The sequence below is a fragment of the Monopterus albus genome, unplaced genomic scaffold (assembly GCF_001952655.1).
Source record: "Monopterus albus unplaced genomic scaffold, M_albus_1.0 scaffold7.1, whole genome shotgun sequence".
NCBI lineage: Eukaryota > Metazoa > Chordata > Actinopteri > Synbranchiformes > Synbranchidae > Monopterus > Monopterus albus.
Window position 1 is genome coordinate 1,127,469 of NW_018127887.1, and position 21,095 is coordinate 1,148,563.

The window sequence follows — 21,095 nt, forward strand, 5'->3', positions numbered from 1 at the left end:
TCATCCCGAGGAGCTGGAGGAAACAGAGTTGTCAACTTAGACAGAGTAGAATCACAAATGCAAATGTTTATGCATCACTATTGCATCAGATTTATATATGGTGAAAGCAGGCCAGCATGGAGCAACTGATGTCATTACCAATTAATCAAACATTTGTTTTCTTGACTAATTGCTTAGTGTATTAAATGGGCAGAAAATACAAAAAAGTGTTCATCACTATTTCCTAAGACCCAGGGGAATGCAATCAAATTGCCTAACATTTTGTCCAAAACCTAAATATATCCTGTTCACTGTGACATAAAACAAAGCAGCAAATCCTCCCATTTTGGAAGTTGGAACAATAACATATTTAGTATTTTTGCTTGAAACGATTTTTCAATTATTTTGTTGTTAGTTATTTCATCAGCTAATCATCAATCAGCTTCACTCCACAGGATTATTGGTTGCTGTAAGAAATGACTGCAACCTAACATGACTCCACAGCAAAAGATGGGGGACAATACCCACATGCCTATTTCTGTTGCACAAGAAAAGAACAGTTCAGGGAAAACCCCTTCAGCCTGTTGCTGGTGTGTCCATGATTTCACAGATTTAGTGCAGTTTCTTTGTTTTTCACCTCTGTGACCTCCTTTCTTCTTCCACAAACTAAAGACCAAGGGCAGAGAACACCGGTGCCATTTGCAACTTTTCAGACATAATCTCGATTAGAAGCAGCTATAACCAGCAGCTGTGGTGAATGAGAACTACTTTGTTTACCCTTGTATTTCTGCAGTATCGGTCTTCTTCTGTCCCTTTCTGAATGGCGAATACAGATACCGCCACCTGATGGTAGGGGGAGTTATTTCTGTCACACAGGTGCAGAAGGTACGTGCTAGTTGGCTGTTGGCTGTAGCCTGTGTGGTGTGTTCAAATGTCACTTTTTCAACCCGACTGTGCCAGACAAAGGTGACGAGGGGCAAGGCAGCAGTCGACCTTTGTCGCTGCTAGTTCTTTCACCTTGCCTTGGTCTATCTCTGCCCTAATATACTTATATTACTCACCAACAAAGTTATAGCCTACTTTATGTATTCTTTGTGGAGGCAGCTAAAAGTAGCCCTGTGCCCGTTTGGGCAAACAAACAAAACGTTAATGGAAGTGCAGAATTTGTTCTTATGTAACATAATGTAAAACAAGGATCGATGAAGGCTCTTCATAATTTAAGTCATGGAGTTAGCGTTTGTTTATGTAACACATCAGAGTCACAAACTGGGGCTATCCTGTTCCAGCTTACATTTCATTTTGAGATCAAGCCACCTCTCCATTATTTTTCAGTGCATATAACTCACCATTGTTTTTATATTGATTCTGATATGTCACCTTTTTACATTCCTTCAACTTAGGCACTCTGCAAAACACTTTTGTTGTGCCTCCCCTTCAATTCTCCTGTTCCTCCCTGGGGTGGATTTTGGCTCCCATCTTTTATAATGGAGTTGTATCAAGGAGGAGTACATTCATGATCAGTGTGGACATTTTGGGGCGTTGAGTATGGTGTCAAGATCGTATCCTATTCTTTAGCACTTAAGTGGGGGAGAGTTGGATACTATACCTCCACGACTACCACACCAAAACAGATTCCCAAAATAACTCCACAGTTGTCCAGGAGCCATTTCTCCACACTGGTTATACAGCCCTGAAGGAGAGAACAAGACAGGAACAAAAAGAACAAAAATGTGGTTAAGAAAGAAAAGGAAAGAGGTGGGATGCAAGCTGGTGTGCAGAGGAGAGATAAATGACTACGTGATCCCATTCGGACATTAACAGGGCCTTTTCAAAACACGACTGTTAGTTTTGGACTGAGTCAGTGGGGGGGAAGAATAACACGGCTTGGTTGAGCAGAGGAAAATGACAAAGAGGAGAGAGAGTAAAAGTTACTGAAACATACAGACCAAACAACAGAACAGTAGAGCTTTTACTGGTGTTTGAACAAATCACACGTCTCAGCTGCTGGTATTCACTGTGCTGATTAAGGGAAACCATAGGGCGGAGTTACACAACATGAGTCAACCTGACATACTATATGTAATGAGTAAGTCTATCAGAACAATGCAGGTGTGCTGGAGCATTGTTCACCCAGTGGAAGGACCACCAAATAAGACTGACCATTTATGTACACCTCATTGAGGCTGGGTAGCATTTCGTAGATATCAAGGTGACAGTAGTAATTCCATTTATTGTATGTTTAGTCAGTTACTGCACTTAAGTATTTTATGTAGAACAGAACCTTCTAACTATATAAAAAGATGTTGAAACCTTTCCCCTAACGACATTGAAAAGGCTTTTTTTTATGTGCGGTGTTAATGGATCAGTATTTATATTTGTGTGATACATACAGTATATGAAAGATATTCTAACACAGAATTTGCACGGAGTATTTGCATATTAATAAAGATTTTACATATTGTCTGATAAATCAAATGAAAATTGGCCAAAAAGTGGTGTCTCTCAGCTATGTCGCAACCAGGCATCCATAGTTTAGGTCATTGCAAGGAAACCAGATGTGATGGGAGGGGCAGAGTCTCACTAAACCCTGTAGTGGCCGAAAAGAGTAGCTTTAAATACATTTTGCTGTTAATACATTTGTTACTTGAGTAGGATTTTGAATTCTGGACTTTTACTTGCAATAGAATATTTTAATTGTTGCACTGCAACTTTACTTAAGCACTTATCTCAGTACTTCTCCCACAACTTCAAGATGACCATGAAAGTACAGTATGATACACAGACTTTCAAAAGTTCCTGTGACTGACAATATAAGAGCGCTCACTTATTGCCCTATGTACCAAACCCTACTGTACCAACCAAACCATGCAAATTAAATGGAAATCCAACAAAAAGATAACATGTTAAAATGCATACAATGTTTGCTTGTAGTATCACAAACCAAAGACAGCTGAACTAATAGAAATTTAACATGTCTGTGTATGGAAAAATAAAATACTGGCAACTGAGTAAAAGGGATTGAAGGGACTGAGGAAGGGTCCTTTCTCATGAACAGAAGATGGTTCTATGCAGTGAGGCAAGTTTCACACGATGATGAACACAAAAATTATGAATCAAGCTGCTGGCTTCATCAATAAATTTACAATTATGATTTTCAAATACAGTGTGGAAACAGAATTAAAGACTTCAGATGTGTTATTTACCGTTTCAAAGACGGGTAAGTCTGTGGACAAGGCTTCGCACAGGCCTCCTGGCTTGATTTCGGTGCCAGGCAGGGACACATTGCGACAGGAACATGGGTAGAATTTCTGGGAGCTGTTCTTGATCAAAAGATTCTCAGACCAGTTTCCTGGACCAGTCCAGCCACAGCACTTCATCTGGTAATATGAAAGGAAAGGGAGGATGTAGGAGATAAAGAGAAAAAGCACAGAATGGTGTGAAAATGGCAAAAAAAGGATGCACAAAAGAGAGCAGTGGCAGAAATAAATGGTAAAATGAATGAGATGAAGGCAAAACTGGAAAATAAATTTTTTACATTAATTAGCATTTCTGTTGTGGTGCTTGAGGCCAGTCTCTTCTTGGCTGCTGATTTCAGAAAGATGCACAAACTTGACCAGAGCATGGAACCGTCTGGCCTCAGACCTGTTCTTACTTGCTGTTTAGTTTAATGGGCAGTTCACCCAAAGTACAAAAAACACATTTTCCCACTTACCCTTAGCAGAGTTTGGCCAAGCAAATAGTTTCACTTTTGGGTACTGAGATTAGATGTATGAATGTGTGGAAAGATCTGCTGCCACACCAAAAAAATGAAAGTGAATGAAATTTTGCTTGTGATCCTCAAAGCCTTAAAACCTTAAACCTGAAAACTTCAACTTTCTTGAAACAATGTCTTGGTTATTTAGGATAACCCACAGACCTCACTGTCAAAAGTTTTCATAGGGACTATTTTTTCAAGAGAAACGTGTTCAACTGGAGACATTCATTCTAATACATGCACTCATGTTACTGTAAGAGGTGCTTTAGATAACAAATCTGCCGCTGCAACTTCCTGTTGTTCATATATTTCTGCAACACATGTTCTTATGACAATAATACATGGGCTGTTTTTCATACTTAAAGGGGAGTTAATGTTAACAGCAATGCAAACTGTTATAATGTTATAATGGTACATTACATTCGCCTTTTGTGTGTGTGTGTGTGTGTGTGTGTGTGTGAACTCACTGTACTCTGAATGTAGTCCCAGGCCTGCTCTGTGGTCCTGTTCTGGCCGGTGTAGTTGATTATCATGTCCTTTATGATGATGGACATTTCATATTTCAACTAGAAAGGAGATGAGAATACACCATTAACAATGCAAACAACTTTTTAATTGAGGCAAATACTATAGATAGCTGTACATAAATTGTGTGTGTTGGGAAGTTTGTATATACAGTACTATAAAACATAAGAGTGAACATATTGACCACATAGAACTCAATATGTGGTCCAGGGTAGAGAGTGCTAAAGAAACAAAACAAAACAAACACACCTACGTTAAATTATTAAATTTGCTAGAAATATCTGTACTTAGGCAGCACTTCAGGTGGTACTGCCCTGTGAAGTCCCATGCTGGGCTTGAAAAATTGCACAAACACAGCTTAGCAGGAGCAAGACTCTGTATTTATGTGTGTAAGACCACAGAATGGTGTCAGCAGTATAGATTCAGAGCTCTACTGGAGATGAATGAGAGCCTCACCCTATTCCGGGAAAGGGCACCACCCTGCCCTGTAGCGGGCCTTAAACATGGGGAGTGTGTCTAAGCTTCCAGGCACACACACATATGTTCCCAAAGATACACACAAAGCACACATACATGCTGGAGGGCAAACAGCTGAAGAGGCAACAACAGTCACCACATATCCTGTGTCATACAGGGGTGAGTTTTATCAAGGGAAAGTGTTCCCTTATGTTCTGGGAATCTATGATCAAAGTATGAAACTGGTCAGGGAGTTTGGTGTGGTCAAACACATCACTTATTTAACTCTTATTAAAGGCTGGATCTAGGACTGAATGTAAAACTCACAAACAACATTTAGGGGTACTTTGTAATACTGGATACAATGTTTTTGGCTTCCACCTGCATCAGACAAGAAGACTTTATGTAGTTTTATATGTACTGTCTATAGTTTCCTCCCCGGGCTACTTTTTTAAAACTGAAAGAAGAACAATCAACACTGGCGAGATGGTGATTTCGTCTGTAGGGGGCACTGTGCTATTAGAGACGTAAACAAAGTGGTTTCTGTTCCTGAGGGGATAATTACTGTTTTAGATGAGTCAGTGTTGGAAACACCAATTTAATATGTCAGCATATGAAAGTAGCTTTAGAAACACTCATTTACAGTGAATTTGTTTCCCCTCCCTCCAACCCTAAACACAAAAATACCCAAAGGTAGAACTGAGACAATAATGGAAAAACCATATGAGCTTACTTCCTCTATAGCTGTCACACATCTCGTTCAGTCCACCTGCTTCATCTCACTTTCTACCCCCATCCAACAGCACATCAGTCGCAAACTGACATCCTGTCACGTTCCATTTGCTGAGCTACAAAACTGTTTCATCACAGGATGCAGGAGGCTCCCTAACAGGTTTAGCTAAGACCTAAATGCAACCTGACACAGCTGTGAAGATCAGACCTGTGAAATACCCATTAGACACCAGCTGTTCCAGTGGGAGAAAGTGTGGTGGGAGCAAGAGAAAGGTGAAAGATGTGCCAAATTAGAGGAGAGAATAAAAAGGGGAGACAAGCTATAGAGACAGCAAGACAAATTAAAAGAAAAGAGGTGAGACTGAAAAGGGAAGGGAGGAATGTTGATGTTGGAGCTAGTATCTTACCCGATCTCTCTGGAAGTAAATAAGAACTCCAGCAGTGACCTGGGCGATGAGGATGAGCAGGAGACAGGTGAAGTACTGCAGGGGATACAGGGAAATGTCACTATTTAGAGACAAAAGTTCTAAACACTGCCAGTACTGCAGGAAATGTATCTTATAGCAGCTATGATCCATGTTTTTACAATAGCAAAGTGAAAACAATGTGACAATGGGAAAGGGGTAGTCCATCTGCAGCTGCCTTTGGCTTTACCGAGCTTTATAGCAACTTTCAGTTCATCATTTAACTGTTCGGCCTAAAGCTTCACTGTTGAACACTGTAGAGATCATGCACGCATCCACATAGTAGTTGTACCCCTTACATCTCATTGGCTTCATCCGCGACACCCCCTTCGCTCAGTAAATCCACACATGCTACAAACCAAAGGCCCACACATACGCTGAATCATTCACCTGCTTTTAGCCAAGCTCGAGATTTCAAGCAGGTACATTTAGGCGAATGTTTCATGCAAACAAAACAAACAGAAGAACACAGAGCTTTGTATGTTCTAATGCTAAAGCAAATGTTTTAGACAAATGATGAAGAGTGTGTGTAACTACGCAAAAACTACTGAGAATTTATTTGAATGTATTACTTTTGAGTATGTCTTGATTATGGACTGTAGAGAGATGACAGGAAAAGCAGAGAGAAAGGAGAACTGACATGTAACAAAGGCCAGAGGGTATTGTGGTTCATGCCTAGCACTTAGAATCCTGGCCAACAGTATGGCCTACTACTGAGAAGCTTTCAATGGGGATTTAAAAACTTTTTTTTTTTGTCATAAAACAGAACATTTAGCTTCCTGCATGGTTGTGACATGTGGTCACATTTGAGATCTTGCACAAGTTTCTAGGGCGCATGTTTTAAATTCACTCATCTCACTGTGTTGAGGATGTTAACTATGTGTTTTCCTCTTAAGAGAAGGAAACCAAGATAAAGCAGGGTAGCATTACAGCTCAGAGTAAATGTGATTCCTCACCAGTCCCAGCAGACAACGGATTTCATATATGGCTCCTATACAGCCGAAGAAGCCCATGGCCATTGACAAAGAACCCACACCGATGAGGATGTAGGAAGTCACCTTCACTGTTTCTGATGATTCCTCTGGAGAAAACAAATGGAAACAGAGAGATAAAGCAAGAGTTCAACTTATAGAACCAATAAAACCTATATTGATGCTGCACATTACACAACAGCTACAATAGTTTTACAGCAAGCATTTGTAGCTTAGTCCTTCAGTTAAACTCAACTCCTTTTTTAAAAATAAAAAAATAACCACTGAATACACAATAGAGTGTATTGTGTATTCACAATACATGACTTTCCATGATAAAAGAAGTGGTGGCCTGATCTCTGCCCTTGTTTTGTCTCCTTTAACCACAGTGTGTGTACTGGCAAATAAATGCAGCTCAGAGGAAGGCCTCATTCTCATTTTGATAAAGACGGTTACTGAGCCAAAAACCTATCTGAATTCAGAGCATTCTAGTGCTTTACTCCCACAAAAGATTATATTAATAGGCCACTAGAGAGAGTTGGACCAAGACAAATCAGTGTGTGGCAAGATTAAATTATTTCCTCTTTGGTATGTAGAGCAGTGGAGCTCCAGGAGGAGGGAGCTGAGGTGGGGACAAAGGCTGAAATGGAAGATAGGGGGAGGAGATAAACTGGAACCATTGTGTGGCTGTGTGTTATCTGGGTTGAAACTGCTCCTGCTCCTAAAGATTCCCGGCCAACCAAAGGAGCCAGAGCTATCAGATAACTCACTCCCATACATTTGGTGAAGAAGCTGACAGACACAGCAGACACAACTCCATGAACCTCTCAGTAATAAAAATTAATAATAAAATGTATTTATAAAGCACCTACCAGCTCAAAGAGCACTAGGTGCTACATCAAAAAATTAAACCCAAAATCATCAACATATCAATATCAGAATAAAAATCAACTAAGTAGACATATGACAGGCATATACATTCATTGATCTATAGCATAATTCCTGTCCAGGCTGACACCCCTCAGAAGAGCTAGAATAAAGCTACAATAAAATAGAACGCCAAAAGGAGTCTAGAGAGATTAAGCACAACAAGCCAGTGGATGTAATTATTCCACATTACTAATCTTATTAATTGCTGATGCTTCATGCAACAATCATCATATACAGTATACACCCTGGCCAATGCACAACAAAAATGAATTATGCTATAGAAGTTGTCCTTCCATGTACAACTCTACTGTGTAAAACTGAATGACTGACTTATTACAGCAAGGAGGCTGTGTGACTTACATTCTAATGTTTTACCTATGTTTGCATGTAAAGGTTTTATCTAGTTGTGTGCAGTGTGTTAGGCACTTTGTGTACTGTGCAAAAGTCTGAGGCAATAATTAGTTTAGCTGTTCTACCAATGTTGTGATGATAGTTTACATTTATTTATTGTCTCTTAATGAAGATATAACCAGAAAATACAGGAAATATGTACACAATATTAAAAAACACTAAATTGTCAGAACAAATTGGCTTCTACAGTCCAAAGTCAGTATTTAGTGTGACCTCCCTTTGCACAGCTTGAATTCTTTTGGGGAAACTATCTTGAAACCATGACAGACCCTCCACTGTTTCACTGAAGGCTGCAAGCACTCATTCCTCCACCTCTCTCCAACTTTTCTTCTCACACAGTCAGCGATTGAACCCAAACATTTCAAACTTCAGTTCATCACCCCATGAGTCTCTTTTCCACTGATCTTCACTCTAATCTTTGTGAGCTTTTGCATATCTCAGCCTTTTCTCACTGCCTTCCTTCTGAAAAATGGTTCCTTCCTGGCTGCTGTTCTTCCACAAAGGCTGTTCCTGATCAAGCTTATTCAGACTATCAAAGGATCAACTTGGCATCCAGATGAGGCTGCCAGATGCTGAGCCAGGTCCTCGTTGGATTTCCTCCGGTCTCTCAAAGAAGAAACTCTGATAAACTTCTCATCAGATTTTGACAGTGTTCTTGGTCTTCCACTCCTCTTTTTGTCCTTCTCCAGATTCTCTGTATTTCTGTAGAACAGCTTGAATACAACATCTGGAGTATCTAGTTTGTTTGCAGATTTTATTTATCTGACATTTTTGTGTTATTTTTTTAACACTGTGTACATAATTGCTTTATTTTCTATTTGTGTTCTGATAATATATTCCATCATAACACTGCTAAAACAATAAATCTAATGGTAGCCCAAGAATTTTGCACAGTACTGTAAATAACATTTTCTTCAACCAGTCAGGAAAATAATCAGATAAGTTGATAAAGGCAATAATTGTTAGCTACATCCCTAACAACAATTAGCAAGAAAAAAATATTTTGTGTACATCATATTTTATACAGAAATGTTGTAGTGTACACAAAGACCTAATTACATGTATGTACTGTTTATGGCTGCCTCTACATGGTTTACCAGAGCAGCGCATGCTGTGGTGGTTTGAGAATAACTGAAAGTTAAAATAACTTGGGTGAACATATGCAGAGCATTCATGTGACTACAAGGTAGTATTTAAAGGGAGGCATACAAGCACACTATGTTCTATATCCAGCATGCTATTTTAGACACACACACACACACACACACACACACACATATATATATAAAACCAGTGTCAGCAAAAGCAATGGATGCCTATGGGTTCCATTAAAAATATGAATTACCTGGAGAACATGGGCTGATGCATGAAATGCCTTAAGCAAAAGTCTCAGTGACTGCTAACAGTCAAGAAATTTAATGAGTACTCTGATAATGTTGAATGTAGCTAAACCGAAATATGCAAGAGTGCTATGGCTTTAAGTGGTGGCATAAAAGATCATTATCTAGAGCAGAGGCAGGACAGAAGAGAGTGACGTAAAAGATTCAGTGTTGGCCTGGCTCTGTATGATACATGCTAATCATTCCTTCTAGTTACTATAATTAGGCTGCTTTGCTTTTATTAGTCTTGTGGAAAAGAAGAGCTATTTCACTGAAAGAGAGATTTACTTAGCTACAGTAGACCATGGACATATTTTCTTCCAAGATTATAAGCAACTATTCTACAATTATTAATTTTGGGAACTAAAGTTGACATAGATGTTTGTGTGTAGTTTGCATGCAGCCCAGTGCTTAGATGAACACTTGTTCCAGTACAAAACACACACACCCAGGAGTTAGAGAGAACGTCATGCAACACTAATGCAACCTCAAAACAGTTCTCCACTGTGACCACTTCTAAAGTATTCATCTAATATTCTTGGCATATTGATGCCTCCTACATTTATTGTACAGATGGCCTATTTCCTCTGACATCACATAGCAGTCGAGGGTAAAACACATTCAGCAGTACTTTCACATTTCACTTGCAGTTTCACTCCTACACTTCTTTTACACAATCTATTTAAACTCAGAAAAGTGTGTCCTCTCAGGCTGACTCCCAGGTGTATCAGAGTTGCAGAGCAACAGATACTTTACACCCTTGCAGCTGTAAAGGGAGCATCTGTGTTCCTCTGTGGTAATACTAAAACATATAATTCTCCTGAAGTCAGTGTGTGTTCATCAGGTTACTATGCTGTTCTGTCATGTGCTGTGACTTGTCTCCATGTAGGTCTCAGCTAGAAATTCTAAAACAGTCCCTCGGGTGGTTTCTGTGGAACTTCCCATTTAAAGAGGTAAAATTATGGTGCCCTTACAGAAAGCTGCTGAGGGCGGGGAGAGGACTGTTTGGTACTGCAGGTCCTTCTGTAAACATGACCAGAGACACACACTCAGCTTGTATACAGCTAGAGAAAAGACACCATTGAAATTATGTAGATTTAAAATGTAAACATAAGCAGCTGAACTACGTGCTGAATTTCTAAAGTTAAAGCACTCTAAATAAAAATAATCTACCACTCAAGTTTTCTTTTTTCTATTCATGACTTGGGAACATTTCTGAATTGATCTGAAGCATATTTCCTAACTGTACTTTGGCACACTCTCTGGCTCTCAGACCAGCTTTCCAAGGCCGACTTTTGTTTAAACATAAAACAAACTGTGTTTTGGCAAGGCATCATATCATTGGGGTAAACTATTAACAGCACTGTACCGGTAAAAAGCAGACACTGAGGGGAAGATGCTCTTTTAGCTGAAAAATAATGGAGCTGAAACTCAAACTTTCCTGGATTTTTCCTACCTGAAGTCATTGGGCCAGCTGCAGAGTTCTCTAGTAATATAACTCATGAAGAATGGAAACAGAACACACAGAGATCCTGTTTATGGTCAAGTAATGGTACAATTTCTGAGGGGAACGCACAGAGTCAACAAACAGAGCTACGTGTAGCTTTGGTTTTTGTTCCTCTATAGAGTGGTAAGAGGTTTCCAGTGAGGTTAGAAATCCAGGGACCCAGTGAGAAGATAAGATTCACTGTTCCTGGGTACAGGGAACAAAAACACACAGAGGAGAGAAGGTCATCAAGCCCTTTGCAGGAAGGGATATCGTCACAATATCAGTGAAGCAGGAGCTCTGCTATCTCTAGAGGAACAGCTGGATGCTCATAACAATAGGACTGAGGCTGGTGGGGATGACAGGTACTGTACTGCCTTTATGCTCTGAATTCCTGGCTGTAGATAAGCACACTTAGCTTAATAATAACCTTGGAGTGGTCCCTCCTTTGGTTGTGACCTCAAGAGCTGAAATAGAAAGAAAGACTCAGCCTGACTGGTTTAGAACACAAGGTCAGCTCTGGATAGTCTTCGTCATAACTCCAGTAATTTCCCAACTTATTAGTCAAAGCACCAGAGGCCTCCAGTCTAAACATAGATTTCTTCAGCCCTGCCTGGCTTTCACATATTGTGCTTTTTCCTCAAAGGACTTTTACGTTATGGACCTTAAACAGAAGATAAAAGAGTAGTGCTATATTTATCTGGCAGTTATTTTCTTGTGTAAACAGTTCATCATTTTGTCCATAAATTGTCAGAAAATAGCTAAACGTGTCAATCACAGTATCCCAGAGCTCAAGATGACGTCTTCACATTCTCAAACCATATTCAGTTTACAATGATACAAAACTGAGAGCGCAGATCATTCTCACATTTAAGAAGTCAGAACCAGAGAATGTGTGAAAAATGATAAACAATTATCAATCATCAAAATCATTTGATTAATTTTTGTCATGACATGGTTTAAACTTGAAAAAAAGCTTAGCAGTTCTGTTCTAACTGTGCTGTATAAGAGCAGTAAATCTCACAGCTCCTTCAAACTGGCTGGCACAGTAATGCCAGTGTGACGCATGTTAACCCATCTGGATGGGTTAACATGCGTCATCAGGATTAGCTCTGCACCCCAGGTCAAAATCTTTAGTAGGAAAGAGGTATCACAGTCTAATTGAAATAAATGCTATATCTGACTTCTAACATGTATAAAGTTGCCAAAAGAAAGTGGAAGAATATTTTTATAAACTGGAAGAAAACCCCATTGCTGGTCCCAGCAATGCTCCATCTGGGATGGATAGACTGAAAGCATTTATAAAAAGATTTGAGGCAACTAAAACTTTCCACTCTTGGTTCCTTGTTCTTTCCAGGCAAGGCTGGAACTGGGGCTCATTATGCTTTCTCTAGTGTCTTCACAGTAGATAAAGGAAGAGAGACACAATATTGTCTCTAACAAAGCTGAAAGTCTTGCCTCTTGCAGCATACCATTTGGAGGCTTGGTTTCTTTCTTCCTACACAGTGTCTACAAACAGATTTGTGGTGACATCTGTGAGGGTGGGAGATTGTATCTGTGTGCCTCTGCCACCTGGGAAGCTGAGAGAACAAGCAAGTTCAAAGTACATGTCTGTGGAAACTGTGGGGAAATAAAGCTGCTATTTTCCTACATAAGATGGAACAACTTAATAATCAAATCTGCCACCCAAACCCCCCTGGACTAACCTACTCCTCTGGATCTCAACAGATGTGTCAGTGGGTATCTGTAGGTCTACTGGTCAACTTTAGAAAGGCTGAGGAACTTGATCAACTTTCATCTATGAGTCACATTTTTGTTTACTCTGAACATCCCCTCGTGGTCCTTGGGAATGAATCCTATGGGATTAAATCCACAAACACTGTGCAGAGTAGGCTGGGGGGTTTAGGATCTGTACACTCTCCAGTCTGTATTTCCACTTCCACTGTGCTTACACCAGCTGGACTAACATAGATCCAAAGTGCTGACAGGAGTGTTATCACTACAGGACGTGGCGGTGGGACTGCATTTTTCTGTGAGTGTTTCAGCACTTACGTAGAACCGCAATGAAACTCTGGTTATCAAGGAGAACCCACAGTCCAAAGCCCATGATCAATGCGCCAAAGATCTGTGGAGGGGAAACAGAAAAGAATCAGCTACCAGATTTCACAGAGTAAAACACTGAATCTGTTCTGGTATGTCTTAAACAAAGGGCCTTATCTTTGCTTCCACAGCTTGTCACATCTGGGATTAATCAGATCCTAACTCCTCTCTCTTTCTCTTTGTCTGCCTGTCTCTTTCTTTCACAGCAGACTGGCGAGGGACAGGGGATCCACTGATATTCAACACTTATAAAAATAGAGTTACTCCAAACAAGGATGGAGGCATGGTGGCAGTTTTCTCAAGCTTTCAGTTTTACTTATCTGCTCCTCATGATAGATTTAATGTAAAGTGAAAATGTGAGAAAGTTGCCACCATGCCTTTGTCCTTTTCTGGGGAAAGAAATATGGGTAAGATCCCACTATGCCGTTTTTTTCCACAATACAGCCAGAGCAGTCAATAACATCTAGAAGAGCAAGCTGAGGACTGTTAAATCAGAATAAAGGGCTCAAAACATTTAGAAATGAGAAGAATCATCATTTCAAAAGACTGGAACATTTTGTCACTGGCACCCGAAAGCCTCAGAAAGTCATCTGCTTTACCTTTTGTAACCTTGTAATGAGGTGATGAAGTTCAGAACCTCTTTGTAATTATGAGGGCCCTTTCATTAGTTGGGGGATACTGTGGAGGGGGCAAAATCCATAGATGAGAGGCTCTGTTGATTAACCAGCTTCCCCTATGTACTGCGCCCCCCACAACCGTAATTAGAGCCCTGGTTAAGAGCTGTTCATTTAGAGGGGCTGTTGAGCTCCCAGCAGCCATTATTAGCCCACCTCTTCCTGGCTTTCCCTATTCTAATCTGTCCACATGGACAAATACCGACACAGGTGCACACACTTCCTATTAGACACCAGTAACGTGTTCACATCAAAAGGTCTGTGTCTGGTTTACAACCGGAGAATCACTGGAAAGGTCTGGACACCCTCACAGAGTCAGTTTTTGAAGTCTAGGGTTTTATCCACCCCTGAACTTTATGTTGTGGCCAGTATAAAGAGAGGAGGCAACAGACAGAAACCATCTGCTGATGATTAGACCTGACTGTGTTGAGGTACTCTGTAAAGTCTCTCACCACAAGCAGTCACAGCAACATTTTCCTATGTATCTCCACCAGTGTTTGGTGCGATTTAAATAAGGGCAATTATTCAAATAAAAACCTAAAAGGCATCAGACAGCTCTTAATGGGTCATAAATATCTGTATAGCATCCCTATCTGTCTACCTTAAACAAACAAACCAGCTGATGACTCTAAAAGTGCACGCTATGTGCAGATAGTGCAGCGTGGCCACCAAGCAGTAATGAAGAAATGTGATTACTTACAAAGAAAAGAAGGTTGAAGAGGAAGAGAAAGTACTTGGTGACTGTGATGCATCCTTTCCCCATGGCTTCACTTCTGGAAGATAGAAGTAAACAAAATTCACTGGTTAAATTAAATACCAAGTGGAAATATTCCACTATAGCCTGGGCGACTAACATAAAAACAGAAGGCAGACACAAGGTGAAGAAAAAAACACAATAACAAAAGAGAGAGAGCCAGCTTTGAGATAGCCTTGCTTTGAGAAGGACACAAGGAAAATCAACACAGTTGGGTTCTTGATTGAACACAGCTTTAATCTTCAAAGAAACATTAGCCTAATTCATTTTTTATTTCTCCAGTCTCAAACAGCCCAACCTTCTCTAATCACCACTTTTATAAGGCAACAGCTGGCCTGCTGTCAGAGGATAAAGCTTTATGACAATATTGTGCGCTTTTGAAAACAAATTTGTTAACGGGTCCTGTTTTATCCTTGACAAACAAGAGGAAACACCCTGGTGAGACAAACTGGCAGAAAGACCACCACAAAGCACTGAGTGGTGAAGTAATGGCGACTGAACGGAGACCATGACAGTGGCTAGCCGTCCTATTGTCATCTCAAGAAGAGGGAAACTAGATCAACTGTGTTTACTAGCCACAACAAACTTGGGGAGAAACTGTGTTTTACAGTTTTATTCATTTCAATCCAAATATGCATGAAAACATATCGGGGCATTATTCACTAGTTGATGTCGTGTGAGCACATAACAGATAATAACAACGTGGTCAGGCCAGCCCCACCTTATGAATCAAACCTCAATGCAAGCTGTCTGACATTTTAAGTTAGGGAAAGCTACAGTAATGTCTGAATTGTTTAATTCAAACTCACCTATATTTATATATTTGCGTTTCCTACACATACTGCATGACTGCATTCAGTGGAATCTCTGCTTTCCTCTATGAAACACCTGCAGACCAGGCCAGCACCCCACATACAGAAGGGCAACATGATTTAACCAAAGAAAATATCTACCACAACCAGAGCCCTTCCTTCTCAGGGAGAACTGAAAATGTAACCAGCCATTGTGGTTATTTGAGAAGTTTAAAAATATCCGCCAGCTGCTGTAGATGCTCAAACTGTAGGTTCTTACCATCAGCTTAGTGTGCAGTATTTCTGAAACATAAAGTTCACCTTTAGTCTCAATCGTTTAAAAACAGTCCCTAACTATTTTTTATGCTTTTGGATTAGATTGAAAACAAGCACATGAAGATGTTGTATTACCTGTTAAATTATGTTTGCGCTGCCTTGAAAACACACTAAAATCACTTGAAAATGTTGACTTTACTGACATCTTTGTGTTCATCTTTTATCATCTTGCTCAGCGGCATGTCTGTCGTGTGCATGTCTACAAGCAATGTGAAGCACCAAAATCGCAGTTGTCATCTTTTTTTTTGTATCTGTACATCATAAGAACAGGAAATATTGCATAACTGAACATAAAACAAAAAAAGAACACCCAACACCTACAAATGCTGCCATACTGTTTACTTGCCAGTTTTCTTAACTATGTTACCATTAATGTATTATTATAACATCCTGTTACAATAACCAATAATAACCAAATGCAAATATGACCAAATCTAAATTCATATATCTTTCTGGTCCAATATGCTAGGCTGGGTTAAGCTCTGAGTGAAAGATGCAGTCTGTAGTCTAATTAGGCCGATCAAAAGATGGTTAACATTACTATTAACCACCTATACCGGGATTTTAAATGTTCTCGATAACCTAAACACTAACACAATTTTGTGTTTACAAAACTGAACACAATGCAAAGCCCAACCCACACAGCAGATACCCATGCAAAGTAAATAATCCTTAAAGGAGATGAATGGCTTTTATATCTAGATGGTGAGCAGCAGTGTGGATTAAAAAAGCTTAGTTATGACTACCATTGTTTGGTGAATGAACCCCGTCCATGTAAAAACAGTTCCTGACAATGCCTCAGCTGTACTTAATACATTTTTCAAACAATACATTTAATAGTCAGCCCGGCCCAATTTGTTCTAAGCCAACTAAGTATATTGAGGTTGGCAGCAAAGCTGAGCCAGACCATAAATATACTAAAATGTTTTACTGCATACTTCCATACAAGCTCAAACACTGATCAGATAAACTGTGGGACCATTTTAAAGCTTTGTTTTTTCACAGTCTACCAAGGCAAAACCCTGTCACAGACCTGTTCCTAAGTGGAAAAAAATACTGGAAAGTGCAATGGAAATTCAAAGTAGAGTAAAACAGACAGGCCCAAGAACAATGCCAAAATCCCACATAACAGCTACAGCAGTATCCATAATTCTGATGAAATTAAAAGACAACCGAAGGACAAAAAGGTGAGACATGACGTGCCCTGAGAACACTATAGATCAGGGGTGCCCACACTTTTTCGCCTTGCGAGCTACTTTTCAAACGACCAAGTCAAAATGATTGACGTGCGGGCGCACACACGCGCGCGCACACACACACACACACACACACACACACACACACACAAAATATATGTATGAATGAGTGTCGTAGTTTTTATGAACAGTCTGAAAGTGCCGCTCCACATTTCCCTTCTTCGGAGTGATGGTAGATTGGTAGATCAAGCAAACACATTTCAAATATAACGTTGCAGAAAAAAAGTCCTCCTCCCATTCTGCATGGAATGTTTTCGGTTTCTTACTTGATTCTGCTCACCCCCTCTTTTTTATAATCTTTAGTAGAAATATTTCGAAGGCTGACAAGGTAGTTCGCTCACTGGAGTTTTGCAGTAGCTTGTGCGGTTGACTGTGCATGTTTGGTGACTCGTGTGTCAGAAAAGACAAGATCTCAGACTGGCTGCCCTGCATGTCAGTCAAGTAGCAAATGACATAGGGAGGATGGGTGGTAGGCTATATATGAATGATTGTCACTTTCTGCTTTTCCTGTTATGGGTCACCACAGCGAATCGTCACACTGACTATACGCATGTTCACATTTGGCACGTGTTTCACGCCGGATACATCTAATTTATTTTTGAATGGCACGGGATCTACCGACACTACCTTTGCGATTGACGTATTGGACACCCCTGCTATAGATGAATCACCAAAACTTTCCAAACCTATGACCTCCCACAACCATTTCTCCACTTCGTAGCTCCCATTTCCTTCCTTGTGGTTTGGCAAAGGTGTAATCGCCATCACGCTGTCTGTGGGTTGCACTGAACGAGGTGCTGCTGTACAAAGAGCCAGCTCAGAGGTGTGGGGTACACACACCTCTGTGTGTAATAGACCCAGGGTGGCTCAGCCAACCTCTATATAGCACCTCCTCTTAACACATTCATATATGATCCATTTACACATCTGTCAGGCAAACATGGCATGGACCTGCCTAAATTAAAATTAAATCACTTAATACCAGCGTTAACATCTATAATGCTGTGAATTATCCCTCTTACAGGCGGGATCTAGGCTCAGGGTATATAATGGTGTTTTGCTGAATACACTGAATAGAAGAGCCTTTTTGTTCAAGTAAAAGGAAAACTTTACCATACATACAGTATATTTTTAGAAACAGCTATTTGTGTACAGTAAATTCAGCTTTGTGAAAGGTAAGCACTAATGTTCATTTATATTATTGGATTGTTTACATCTATAAAGATTAGCATTTATTCTGGTCATGCAAAATCTGTATCCAATGCAATGTGACATCACTTCGAGTAAATTCTGTGGAATGGAAGGGATTTCCCAGTTAGCATCTCTGAGCATCTCCCACTGCATGACATAAACTGGTGAAACCCCCTAGTGGAACTCTGTGACAGGTAAGCATCTGTGGCAACAAAACAAAACACAGCACAACTGGTTTTGATTTATCACTACTAGATATTAGAAATAATCTTTTTCATCATTTGGTCTGTATCCCAAAAAATAAGCAACCAGAGGTAAATGGAATTAACTTGCTTTCTTAGCTTGGCAACTTATGATGTATAAGAGAATAAAGAAAGCATCTGGCTTTCAGCAACATGGTATATCTTTTTAGCTGATTTAATTCTTAGAAAACCACTGTGTTTCCATCACAACCAGCATCAAAAGTGACACAAACAGAGAACAGTTTGGGACGCCATTGGAGGCTGCAATGCCACTGACGATATGGGACTTCATTTACCTGTAATCTCTTACACAGCCACAAACTCACCAACAGCTACTGGACTAAACAACATCTAGTCATACTTTCTTCAGCCAAACCTAAATTAAACTTAAGCCCATTGTAAAATGTATAGGCCAAGAGTTGAAATTAAGTGAGACTTGAGAACAGAGTTGACTAGTTCCGCTAAGTGTGCATTTGCAGATATGAATTTTTGCTTGTACACCACATTATTGCTTAAAACCTAGCACCTAATCTTGCATAAGCACTGTGGTAAGTGGATACTGCCTGGAAATTGTGTGGTTTTACCACAGTAATACCTGTGCACTGCTCACCATGGTAACATTTGCTATCCTATCAAAATAAGTTTCTCTGACAGTGTTCTTGTAAAGTAACAGTGTACTGTAAGTGTTAGGGAACTTTGGATGTAAATAAACAGGGCTGTTGCTAAGACTGCAACAGTGGAGCTGCACTATCATTTTGATTTCACACCTCAACGAAAATAGGGGTTTTTGGTTCTCATTTTCATGCTTTTTTTGTTTTGCATACAATACAAAAATATATCAAAGCCAATGGCACCATCACTGTAGAAGAAAAAGGGAGGTTAAAATAGTTAAATTGAAGTGGAGACCCTGAATCCTATGATGACAACAGTTCTCCTAACAATTTACATTGACATTTCACTAGTTCTCCATATGCTGGATCCATGGGGATGACAAATCAAGAGATTGATTAAAGACCAAAAGCAAACACAACATATTTAAACTGTTACACGGGCATTAAAGACTTGGTTTACAATACTTTAATAGTCTGGTGCCCATCTGAACACTGACAGGAGTTTTGCTTGCTATAATAATTCCTTCTACTCATGGTGTCCAATAAGAGATCTGCTGCAAATGCACTGAAAATGTAAGAGATGGGGCAAAATCCACAGTCCTCATTTTGTCCTAAATGAACTGTAAAGTTGATCTGATCTTTTATTATCAAATTGCCCCTTTGCACTTCCCTGATCAGCTGCAGTTAAGGTAATGTAACAAAATTAGGACATTTTATATTTAAAAAAGGTTGTGACTTTGGAAGATATCCACTAATTTGGACAGAGCTTCATAAAAGGTCCACATACACTTTGGGTTACGGTACATTTTGTGCCCCTCACTTAGGCCCCAGGTTATTTCTCAGGGAAGGGACTTTCTAATGACTAGGGTGAACAGAATAATTACAGTAAGCGAAACATCTTCCAATTTTCACTTTGACACATCGCTGTTGGTGTAATATAGACTTGAAAATTGTTAACATGTCCTTTAAGAGCTAGCAAATAACTGCACACAGTCGCAAAACATTACGACGTAACTTACGCACTGCAGTAACTTTACAAACTCCTTTTAAAAGTCTAGCTAAATGATTATTTCTTGACAGTGTTAATTGCAACGCTTTCACTAAGGTGAGCGTACCATTTTATATTGCGCTGGTCTCAACACTTCATGGTAACATTAGCTACTTTTCAATGTTAGTTGGGTGAATCTTTTCAAAGACCCCTGACCGACAGAGTACATGTACGTTAGCTTTAGCTGTTAACTGTAAATTAACGTCTGTTCACCCGACACGGCTTTTAGCTAACATTACTGCCGTTATGAGTTACATATTGGTTTTTCTCAATTAGTTTATTTTTCTTCAAGTTTTCTAAACGCAGAGGAGTTTGCGGCTTACTTACAATAACAAGTTTACACATTTTGACGTAACACTAGCTAGTTAGAAACACGTAATAAATATGACCGACACTTACAGTAGCGTTATTGCGACTTATCCAGAGATGCTAACGGCTGCTTAAAGAGCCCACTGTCTTCTGTCCTCTTTGGCTGCCGTGTGAGTCAACTCTGCTGCTGAGAAACAATACGTGTGTGTCTGAGAAGACGTCCACACGCCCACCGTGCGCCAGCTGCGGTTAGCTGCTCTTAGCTGCTCCTTTAACTCCCTCTTGCCCTGTTTAGTGGAAGAGGCTGCACCGCCCAGAGGTGGTGATGGAAAGTAACCTTCCTCAAATCTTTGGTTATACTGACGCTGAGCATTTTCCTTTCACGCCTCTTCACAGTTCTACATTTCAGAAGGAAATATTGTGCTTTTCCCCCCCACTACTTTTGACACCGTTATTTAATAATTTACAAACTATTTTTAGACAAAAAAAAAGCCTATGATGGTTGGTAATAAACTAAGTTGAAATTACTTAATCAATAGTAAACTTAAATAAAATGTACTGACAACAATTTTGATAATTGTAAAGACAGCAAACATTTCATGGATCCAAGTTCTGAAATGTGAGGAGCTGCTACTTTTCCTTATTTTAATTTATTTGTAATAATTTTTTTGGTTGACTGAAACAAGCGTTGTGAAG

General features: G+C 39.8%; 1 protein-coding gene across 1 annotated transcript; it reads right to left on the minus strand.

Moving 5' to 3' along the window:
- Position 1: 1 nt before the first annotated feature.
- Positions 2 to 20,808, minus strand: LOC109972994 (CD82 antigen-like; the record flags this gene model as incomplete). The annotated part of the gene is made up of 9 exons (XM_020622280.1): positions 20,490 to 20,808; positions 14,562 to 14,631; positions 13,140 to 13,212; positions 6,867 to 6,991; positions 5,854 to 5,928; positions 4,201 to 4,299; positions 3,183 to 3,356; positions 1,586 to 1,669; positions 2 to 13 (listed from the first exon to the last, which is right to left on the minus strand). Coding segments are annotated over exons 2-9 (705 nt in total), but the record flags the coding sequence as incomplete, so codon positions are not given.
- Positions 20,809 to 21,095: the final 287 nt, after the last annotated feature.